Raw genomic sequence first — 11,084 nt, forward strand, 5'->3', positions numbered from 1 at the left:
TTTTATACTAGTAGGAAATATGGGATTTTCTAGGGTTTTTCATACTTATATCAATTGATTCATTCAAAGATTTTCATGGCATTCATAACAAATTTCCAAAGCAAGACAATGACACTTAAATACTTATGAATTCACCAGCTTTAAGCTGATACTCGCTTTCAAAATAACTTGTATTCTCAGGTCACCAGTAGACAGGTACGATGGCCAGGTTTTGAGAAGACGGAGCACAGACAAGACTCGTCTTTTATTTTGATTACATATTTTGGTGTCTTATTACAATGAAAAGAACACACATGTATTAAAACTTTACTTTTAATGCAATGGATGATGTTGTTGCTTGTTTACTACTTTACACTGTTGTGATACTGTACATGAAGTCCTCCGCCCCGAAACGTTTCCGCCGTTCTCGGTTTTGGGGTGTGACAAATCATCATGCGAACCTCATCATCGCTAGTCCCACTGCTCCCTGGGGTGTGGCGTGTACCCACCATGATGTCTCTAAAACACAACACAAAATCATCAGAGACTCGCTCGAGTATACTCACACTCGATCACTCGCCCCTACTTTCTCCTTAGCATCCTAAAGATTCTTACTTTGGTTGCATACAGATCCGGTGCTTTCAGCAGTACGGGCCCAATACTACCTTCCACACTAACCAGTAGTCACCCCAAGTCCTCTTTCTAGGATCCCAGTTCACAAGTACTCTAACTCTCACGAATAATAGACTACCCTCTCAGTAGATCTCTCATATGCTCATCTAGGTATCTCTCTTAGATTATCTCTCGACTCAGAACTCACTCTCTAAGTGACTCCTGATAAATACTCTTACTCAACACATACTCAAAGCACATAGCAGCAGCTCCTAGGCTAAGGCATCACAAATCAGGCAACTTTGGTCCTAAAATATGAAATACCTAGCCTATCCTCTAGCATGCATAACTAATATCTCATAAGTATCTCATAATACAAAAGTAAGGGTATTTTGGGAAATCATCATTCGGGCTCTGGCTAATTGTACACACTGCTCCGACTCGTTTTCTCTTAAAACTCTATCTCATTTTTTGAAAAATCTATTTGTTTTGAAATTTTTTCTCAAATCCTCAGTTTGAGTCCAGACACACCCGAAGATATTTATGAATCCCTCAAACCAAGGCTTTGATACCAACTTGTAACTCCGTAAATTTTCAAACAAAAATTTCATTTTAAAACACAATAAAACTCATGTATATTTTCTCAAAGATCACAAATATCTAAAATGTCAACAAATCCGCAAGTAAAAATCACAATCCCAGAATCATAAAAATAATCTCTCTCTGGTGTGTACTATCAAGTCGGTGCCTTCCCGTGATCCTGAGAGGTACCTGAAACACATAACACATAACACGATAAGCACGAAGATTAGTGAGTTTCCCAAAATACTACACACAGCTCATTAGCCACTCGAGGCTATAACTCAATAAGACCTTCCCGTCAATGTGTCTCAGTGGGACCCTCTGGTCCCACAACTCGGGTGGACCCTCCGGTCCGAACTTAGTAGCTCAAAATAATACACAACACAAATTACAAAGACATAATGCAATATATCACAATACTCAATATAACACATAAGACCCTCCGGTCACACAAAGATTACCACTCTAGGTAAAGTATAGTGAGAAGATTCACCTCGTAAGCTAACAAGTAATAACCTCGTACACGAATCTCGTACTAGCCTCCGCCTAACACATAAGATAATAATCTCTAATTAACACTTAAATCACGACTCGAAATAAACTAGGTTATTGTCTCTCTCAAACTCTTGGAATGGGTAAAAGACCATTTTACCCTTCCATGGTTCCCATTCTCCATGCCTTGACCAAACCCTAAAGTCAACAGAAGTCAACACTCAAGTCAACTATCCATGTTGACCTGACTCGACGAGTACATCTATATGACTTGCTGAGTCCCCTTTATTCCTTCTGAACATCGTGAAAACCCAACTCAACTCATCGATTTGTCCCGTCAACTCGCCAAGTTACCCATGTCCAGACTCATCAGGGAAAACCCTAGTTGACTCGTCGAGTCAGCTCGTTGACTCGGTGAGTCCCTTCAGTCTGAATTCTCATTCAGACATTTTAAGGCAGATCTACCACTCCACACTCTAAATCTGGGCCCAAGGCTCGAATGTCGCGTAAAGCTTCGATCTTTACATTCATGCATGGCACATTTTGCTCCAAAATGCCAATACAACTCTAATAAAGATCTTTAAGCTCAGTAACTCTTATATGGCTGAATAAAGCTAGGACCTTTGGGCTCTATGTACCTCACAAGGTCCAGATCTTAAATCTAGACCTCCTGATAGACTTAATGCACTCACTGTCCCAATAAAAAGGTGGTAAGAACCCTAATCTTCCACAATCATGAGATTTAACCATTAAGATGAGAAAAGGTGTAGGCTTTTTACCTTCCACAAAAGCTTCAAGTGAAAGAATGCTGAATCCCACAGCCTCTCCTTGTTCCTTTCTTGTATCTCACTTCTTTCCTTCCAAAAGATTCACCAAAACACTCAAATATTAGCTCAAACACTCTCTCTTAGCTCAATGGCCGATTAAGGTTTCACACAAGGGGGTGGGTAGCTGGTGAGGCGGAAATGAGGACATAAGTTTCCTTAAATAGGCCCCAACCCCGGGGATTTATGGTTTCATATCACAGCGCTAACTCAGTGAGTCGGCTCTCTGACTCATCAAGTCGCTTATTAGACCCACGTGGTCAATTAGTCTCTACTCAACGAGTTGAAGCACCAACTCGTCGAGTTGCTCAATAGATCTCAAAAATAAACAAATAAATAATATACCTGGGAGTCTGGATGTTACAGAAATGTTGAAGATTTCGAGAGCATGGGCGGGAGAAGCAATCTCGTCTCATTTTCCTCCGTTGACATCTTTAAGTATGATCAAATATTAACATAGTTTTCTTATAAACAAAATATTTCCTAAAAGTAAACATATTATATAATAACTTATTTCTCCAAAATTATAATTTGATTAATTACTTTAGTTTTGATGTAATAGATTCTCTTAGTTTGCTACTTTTAATTTCAAAAAAAAATTATAGGGTGTATTCTTTAAAGGGATAATAACTTAAAATGATAACATATTTTCTGGTTTGTACATATTTGGTCACTGGGTTTTTTTAATACATTTAACCATTTAACTTATTTTTTGTTCAGATTCAATCCTTATAATCGGCTACTTTAGGTTAAGCCGGAAAATGACTTAATAGGTAATATATTTTTTCAGTTTGTACACATTTAGTCATTAATATATTTGTACACATTTAGTCCTTATAACCGATTTTTAGATTTTTTTTCACGACATCCTACATGGGACAATCATTAACGAGATGCTCTCATACGTGGCTCGTCTTTTACTTATATTAGTAACCTAATTCACAAATCTGTCAAATAATATTTGTGTCTTATTTTTCTCCAAACAGGAGATGTCTTCGCCTTCAGTGTCATCTTTCTCCATAGCAGATAACGAGTTCTTTGTCATGGAAGTGCAAATTCAAATTGGGAAAAAACAATTATAAAGAATATTGTTGTCTATTACGAAGATAGATGAAATCTTTTGTCCCTGTGTTTTTTTGTCTTAGAAGTGCAAATTCATTGTCTTGAAAATACAAATTCGGGTTAGAATGAAACAATAATAAAAATCTCACTGTCTAAAATAAAATCTATTAAAAATAATCATTTGGATGCACTCTTTACAACTTAAAGCTACTATTTTCTATGTTATGTGGTTGAAAAAATCCCTCCCCTTCAGCCTAACCAACGAATCCAAAAGTAACAGAATTCGGATTTTTCCCGATCCCCAAAAGATTCGGAAGTCGTATGAATCCTTTCCAACCGCACATTCTACACGACCAATATATGCACACAAATGGAATCAACACCCTCCTTTCTCAAAGCCAAACATGGCGGGTGTAGGTGTGGGTATGGGTATGGTTGGCTCCAGAGTTATAGCAATCCATCATCGTCACCATAGAACCCTAATTCCTACCCCCCAATTCAACCTTCACTTCAATCTCCCTTCTATCCATTCGCATCGACCCTCCATTATGTCTGCAACTGCCGCCACTCCCAGCACCGCCGTCAACAACCCAGTTCTCCAACAAAACACGGCATCCACCGACTCAACCTCCGGTAATTAACCCCCTTCTCTCCTCTTTCTTATCGACTTTGTTTCACACCTTTGAATACGCATCAAGATCATGCTTTTCTTTTCTTCTGATCGTATCAAGATTGTGAATTTTTAGATTAGTTTTCTCACTGGCACTTTATTCACACCAATAATTCAAGTTCGACTTTTTAATAGGTCAAAGTTTTTACCTTTTACTTTTCAAATTCAAAATCAATGCGAATTCTTGATATTATCTCATGATGGCATCTGAAAAGGGTGCTGGCCGGAATTTGCTAGCAACATCTCCGGCGAATGGGACGGATATGGAGCTGATTTCACCATTGATGGCCACCCAATTGAGCTTCCAGAAAACGTAGTACCAGATGCTTACAGAGAATGGGAAGTCAAAGTTTTTGATTGGCAAACACAATGCCCAACTCTCGCTCAACCTGAAAACCCTTCCGCCATTTACAAACTCATAAAACTCCTTCCAACAGTTGGTTGTGAAGCCGATGCTGCCACACGGTTTAATGTTGATGAAAGAACAATCGGAGGTCCCACTAACATGGTGTCTGCATTTGCATACCAATCAAGTGGGTCCTACACTGCTCTTTGGTCAACTCAAAAAGCAGGAATCTTGGAGTTGGAACACTGTTTGATTGATCCTCGTGATAAAGAATCTCGTGTAAGGATTGTTCAAATCATGGGTTTTGAAGAAAAGAGTAAGTTAGTCTTGAAGAACATTAAAGTTTTTGTTGAGCAATGGTATGGCCCTTTTAGAAATGGAGACCAATTAGGTGGATGTGCAATTCGTGATTCGGCTTTTGCTACAACAAAAGTTCTTGATGTTTCACAAGTTTTTGGTGTGTGGCAATGTGCAAACTCTATAGCATACTTCCAAGATTCTCCCAATGTGAGTTTATCGCTTCTTTTTACACTTCAATACGATAATCTTTCGAGGTTAATTACTAAAATGCCCAAAAGGGTACATAAAGTCTACTATATAAATCGTTAATTTGTTTTCATTATCATGATTCATGGCAGAGTGTTCTTCAAGAACTTAAACCAGTTGATGGTGTAGAAAAATCGGTAAGAGACAAAGAGCATCTTGTATTACTCCCAAAGAACTTGTGGAGTTCAATAAAAGAAACAGAAGATGGAGAAAAAACTTGGTGTGAGGTGGGATGGTTGTTGGAATCAGGGCGTGCTATTACATCTAAATGTATCTTTTCAAGAAATGGAGAGTTAAAAGTATGTAATTTGCTTCATATTTTGTTGTTTACAGTTTGTTATATGTTTGCAATATTCATTCATGTGGATTCTTTTGCAGGAGATCATAACTTCATCCGAGACTACAGAAGTAGGAGTCTAGGAGTATGTTGGTTTCAAGATTTCTTACAATAAGTAGATAGAATAAAATGATATCCAATACTTTATTTAAGAAGTCTTTTTATATGATTGTTTTGTTCAATGTGATAGATAAGTATTACCGAACAAACATATGAATGAGATGTGTAACGGATGTTTCTTGTAACAGATATTTTCTTGCAACTGTATATGTTATGTTTGCAACATTATAGATTGTATATTTTTATATTTTTTGAACTAAGTGGCAGTTTGATAGTTGTCGATTGAGGTGTTGTTTGTTTTTTCGAAGCTAAAATGATGTAGTCTGCAGACCGCATCAGAAACCATCTACGGCAGAAGAGGTGGATCAAACGTCTGCAAACTGCAATAAAAAGTTTGTTTGTTTTTTAATGTCTGTAGGCTGCTGAAATAACCTGAAATTAACCATACAATAGTTAAAAATAATTTTAAATCAAAACTTTATTTAGTTTTAATCATATGCAAATCGAATATACGAATCATCATGATGATATGATTTTTAAAGACGAACATAATAATTACTAAATAACAATAAATAAAGTTGTTAATTTATCGAACAACATATTCATTTTGTTAATTTTTCCAATATGAAGGTTATTTTTTCGGTTAGCTTCAATAGATTTGGTAATTTTTGTGATCACCTTCATAATTTATTATTATTTGGTTATCAAACACTTTTGAAATTATGTAAAGTACACTTATCCTTCATAATATTATTAAAATAATAAACATGTGAAAAAATTAAAACAAAACTACTTTCAATAATAACATGAGAAGTGGTATGAAGATGAGGGTTCATCGCCACGCAACACACACGCAACAGTTTTAAGTCATAAATCTTATAAAAAACAAACAATTGTAAAAGGTCAAGTGTTCTGTCTTGTCAAAACCAAAAACAAACAACTGTGAAAGACCAAGTGTTACGCGTGTTATATGTGGCGCAACCAGAAGTGGTCAAAAGTGATTTATTAAAAAAAAAACGAAAAAACCAACCCCAAAGTCGAAGTTTGATTGAGTCAACACGAGATCAAAGACTTTTAAATATGGTATCAAACAATTTGAATCTGATCGAATCAAATTTAGTCTTAGTAGCAGGCTTATGAACAAATCTTGATGAGCATTTTGATTTTGGTTTCTTGTGTAATAACTCACAAGTCACAAGTTATCATCAAGTGTAAAACACATGAAGAAGCATAGGCACAAAGTTTAGTAGATTTTGTTTCCTATCAAAATTAAAAACAATAAAAGTGTCATCGCACAAGAATTTGAACAATAATAACAACAAACAAGAAACTGTGCACTCATTAAGTTCTTACATATCCTTTCAAGTAATACAACAAACATAAAACAAATAATAATGCTCAAACATTAAACATCCACTGCCACCCAACTCCTCCTCCCTCATGGTGGTGGGTGGCGGCGGCACAACCACTTAAGTCATAGCCTTGAAGCCTCCATTGCCAGCTGTACAATCTACAATATCACCACCTTTGCAGACATACTTAAATTAAAGAGCCCCTGGTGCATCTCTCATGCTCATATTCAAACTGTTGCGCATTGTTCTTCTTCCAACTCCTGCATTTCCTTTTGTCATCATTGCCACAAATTCCCCATAATCAATCCTTCCATCCTGTATAATAATCACAACATAATCTCATCATTCTTTCTTTCAAATTCCCCAAAAACCAATAAAATAGATATAGGAGAGCCTTTTTCATGAAAAAGCTCGGAGCTTTTTCAATTAGCTTTTTATGGATTGATTTGAAAAAGCTCATGGGAAGAGCTTGTCAACTAACAAGCAACTTGAAAAGGTTTGATTTGAAAAAGCTTTTTGCAAAAAGTCAAGAGCTTTTTGGTTTGAATAAGCTCATAAAAATAGTATAGGATTGTATATTAAAATGTTGACTTTACGTTATCTTGGTCAACTTCTCTGATAATATCTTCTACAAGAAAATCAGTCATGTTATGATCTGCACAAGCTTGTTGAAGCTCATCAACCGTTATATAACCACTTCCATCTTTGTCAAAATACTGAAAAGCTGCAACAAGATGCTCCTCTCTTTCAAGTTTGTTTAAATGAATTGTAGCAGCTACAAATTCACCATAATCTATTGTCCCACTGTTGTCCACGTCAGCCTGGAAAACCACATGACATGTCAGCACAAACACCACACAACTTGACACGTGTACAACTTTTGAACTTTTAACTCAAGATTTACCGCATCCATAAGGTCACGAATCTCTGTATCCTTTAAAGTAGAACCGAATTTCCTTAATCCAGCTTTAAGTTCATCAAATGTAATTGCACCACTGTTATCAGTGTCCATTGCCTTGAACATTTCTCTCAATCCTGCAATCTCCTCTTCTGATAGGCTTTCAGCTATAACCTAAACACATTCAAGATTCAAGATTCAAGAATCAAGATTACTTTTTTATTAATCCAATAATATCATCAGTCATGTTTAAATCATATAAGAAAGTAGTAAATGCAAGAAATAGCAAAGTCAAACATGTTCTTACACGTAAAGCCATCTTCTTCAACTTATTCATTGCAGAGAATTGCTTCAAACGAGAAAGAACAGCTGGATCCAATGCTCTATCAGGAGCAACACCATTTTCACAAATCCAAGGATGACCTATATGCAAATAATTCATATTACACTTTTCAATAACATAATCTTTAAGATATCAAAATTAGTTTTACACTATTTTGAGTAAAAAGTCAACATACAAAGAACTTCATGAGCAGTTAGGCGATTTGAAGGCCTAGAACATAACATCTTCCTAATAAGATCTTTTGCACTATCAGATATAACAGGCCATGGGTCTGAATCAAAGTCTATATCTCCCTTCAAAACAGCATCAAATATCCCTTGTTGTGTTTCTACAAAAAGTCAAAGTCAAAGTCAAAGTCAACATTCCTGATAAGAAAATCCATAACTAGTGCTTATTGCTTATAACAAATACCAGCCCAAAATGGAGGCACTCCACTCAGTAGTATGTAAAGTATCACTCCAGCTGTCCATACATCTGCTTCTGGACCATAATGCTTCAAAAGCACCTCAGGAGCAACATAGTATGGACTTCCTACTACATCTGTAAAGATTTGACCTAAAAAAAAGAAAGAAAGAAAACCAAATTCATAATAAGATATAAAGATTTAGGCATTTTACAAGTTTCAGGTTATATATTGCTATAGAATATGATAATATACCTGGTTTGAAGAAAACTGAGAGACCGAAATCGATTGCTTTGAGTGAAAAATCATCATCTCTGTTAACCAATAAGAAATTTTCAGGCTTCAAGTCTCTATGCATAACACCAAGTGAGTGACAAGCTTCAACAACACCAACGATAATCTTTGTCAATTCAGCAGCTTTTCTCTCACTATAATGTCCCCTTTGAATGATCCGATCAAACAATTCTCCACCATTACAAAGCTCCATGACAATATGAACATACAAAGGATCTTCATATGCACCCTTAATCGTGACAATATTCTTGTGTCCTGCTAAATGGTGCATTATCTGAATCTCTCTCCTAACATCTTCCAAATCCTCTTTTGAAATCAGCTTCCTTTTGGAAATCGATTTACAAGCGTAATCTATCCCTGTTGCGATTTCAGTGCATAAATAGGTAGTACCGAATTGACCTTGACCTAGCTTTTGACCCAATGTGTAGACATCGCGAATGTTATCGGTTTTATGGCCAAGAACGTAGTAAGCTTGGTTGGAGGTTCCATGGCGACTCATGGTTATGGTGGTGTCTTTTTTGGGAAGAGGGAGGGGTTTCGGAGTGGGTTCTTTTGAAAATTCTTGAGATATGAGGTTTTGATTGATCAAGGTGGTGGGTGAGTAATCTAAAGAGTTGTTAGATAAAGCAGAAGAAGGGTTTTGAGTAGCGATTGAATGGTCTTCGGGCTTATTAAAGCCTTCTGTGTGTTTTGTTCCTAAAGATCCACGGCATGTATTGCCCATAAAGCGATCAACTTCTGCTCATCAAATTTGCTGCATAAAGAGGTATCAAGTCGTACAAATTAGACATGTAACACCTCAAGAAAAGTTTCGTCTTTTTTCTTAATAAAAAGATCTGCCAACAGATCGGAGAAGTAATCTTGAGTTCATCGTAAATAGATTGTTGATTAAACAAGAAAAAACCAATCTGAGCGAACTTGCTGAAAATCAACAGAAAGACTTCAAATTTGTTGATTTTCTGGCAAAACCCAGATGAGAAACTATAAAAATGGACAGAAAGATTTCAATTTGTTGATTTCAGGAAAAAAAAAAAAACCAGATGAGAAACTATTAAAATGGACAGAAAGACTTCAAATTTGTTGATTTTAGGCAAAACCCATACGAGAAAATGAAATTAAATGACGAGAAAGACTTAAAAATAGATGAGAGCAACCAGAAGAAATCGATGAAATCAAGTACGTAGTTGCAAGTAATAAGATTAGAAGAGGTATAGATCTAGTAAAGTACCTGAAGGATGAATATGAAAGTTAAACGGCGATCAGGTTGAGGAAGAAGACTAATAAGGATGATGATTAGCGGATGAACAGCTAGCATGGGTGTTGACAAGTTTAAATTTATGAAAAGTAGGAAACTCCAGTGTTGTTGCCAAGAAGGAACGGAGGAGGTGGTGGAAGATGGGTGCTGACCAGCTTACTGCTCACCAATCTCCCTCTAAACTTCCTCTATCCACAATAATATTACACATGACTACCTCAAACTATCCATCAAATCCCCATAAGCCCTGCAGAAACACCAAAATATATATATATATATATATATATATATATATATATATATATATATATATATATATATATATATATATATATATATATATAATAGGCTAAACATTTGACATGTTATATTAAGATGGAAAGTTGATATTGTACAATAGCTAAGATTGGTGTTTATCTCAGATCGGTCACTAATGTTTTTTTTCCACAATTAGTCATTAAAGTAACATATTATTACCGAAAGATAAGGATATAAGTGACGTGTTAACCAATGTACATGCTAGAAGCTAGCGTGGTATTAGGTGCTTTTTGCACATATTTTTGTCCATTTTATGCATCGGTTTAGTGTAGTTTACTTCATTTTATATTCATTTCATTAAAAGTATTGTTATTTATTGGAACAATCTTACTTGCATATTTATGTAATTTTAAGCAATGTACTATGGAAGAAGTCCTGAGGATGGCAAGTCATTTTATACATGACATGGGCAGTGTTGATTTTCCCTATTTCAACAAGGGTCGTGTTCGGTCCAACAACTGGCTTTTGGCAGTTTTCCTTTTTATTCTATCTCGGGAATTTGGTGCATTTTAAACTTACACTTCATTTCAGGTGATCCGGAGGTGGAAACGCGCTTTGGGAGGTGGCGGGAAGCACATGTGAAGGTATCGGGACGATCAAACGTGGAACAAAAAAGGTTGGAAAATCAAGTTTTCGCCTAGAAGCAAAGACGGGCCTTGCAGAACACGGACCGTGTCATTTTAGCTTATATTGACACGGGTTGTGTTGATC

The 11,084-nt window shown here is 36.2% G+C and overlaps 2 protein-coding genes across 2 annotated transcripts; one reads left to right on the plus strand and one right to left on the minus strand.

Annotated features, from left to right (window-relative positions):
- The first annotated feature begins 3,828 nt into the window (after positions 1–3,828).
- On the plus strand, positions 3,829–5,757 carry LOC145068805 (glycerol kinase). The gene is made up of 4 exons (XM_079015798.1): positions 3,829–4,184; positions 4,437–5,074; positions 5,206–5,412; positions 5,492–5,757. The coding sequence occupies exons 1-4, from the start codon at positions 3,956–3,958 to the stop codon at positions 5,531–5,533; spliced, it is 1,116 nt and encodes a 371-aa protein (XP_078871924.1). The 5' UTR covers positions 3,829–3,955; the 3' UTR covers positions 5,534–5,757.
- A 986-nt stretch (positions 5,758–6,743) lies between these two features.
- Positions 6,744–10,226, minus strand: LOC145065592 (calcium-dependent protein kinase 26). The gene is made up of 8 exons (XM_079012625.1): positions 10,029–10,226; positions 8,762–9,554; positions 8,515–8,658; positions 8,279–8,431; positions 8,068–8,183; positions 7,767–7,934; positions 7,459–7,683; positions 6,744–7,177 (listed from the first exon to the last, which is right to left on the minus strand). The coding sequence occupies exons 2-8, from the start codon at positions 9,522–9,524 to the stop codon at positions 7,055–7,057; spliced, it is 1,692 nt and encodes a 563-aa protein (XP_078868751.1). The 5' UTR covers positions 9,525–9,554; positions 10,029–10,226; the 3' UTR covers positions 6,744–7,054.
- Between the last annotated feature and the right edge of the window lie 858 nt (positions 10,227–11,084).

This window comes from Lactuca serriola, chromosome 8, assembly GCF_051521515.1.
Source record: "Lactuca serriola cultivar US96UC23 chromosome 8, Lser_US96UC23_V15, whole genome shotgun sequence".
In the NCBI taxonomy this organism is placed as follows: Eukaryota; Viridiplantae; Streptophyta; class Magnoliopsida; order Asterales; family Asteraceae; genus Lactuca; species Lactuca serriola.

Bases quoted from the DNA above. Each gene is read 5' to 3' on its own strand.
- LOC145068805 (XM_079015798.1), top strand. From the start codon at position 3,956: ATGGCGGGTGTAGGTGTGGGTATGGGTATGGTTGGCTCCAGAGTTATA. The intron at 5,075-5,205 runs GTGAGTTTATCG...GATTCATGGCAG, and splicing joins ACTTCCAAGATTCTCCCAAT to AGTGTTCTTCAAGAACTTAA. The intron at 5,413-5,491 runs GTATGTAATTTG...ATTCTTTTGCAG, and splicing joins CAAGAAATGGAGAGTTAAAA to GAGATCATAACTTCATCCGA.
- LOC145065592 (XM_079012625.1), bottom strand. From the start codon at position 9,524: ATGGGCAATACATGCCGTGGATCTTTAGGAACAAAACACACAGAAGGC. The intron at 8,432-8,514 runs GTATTTGTTATA...GACTTTTTGTAG, and splicing joins AGTGCCTCCATTTTGGGCTG to AAACACAACAAGGGATATTT. The intron at 8,184-8,278 runs GTATGTTGACTT...ATTTGCATATAG, and splicing joins AACTGCTCATGAAGTTCTTT to GTCATCCTTGGATTTGTGAA.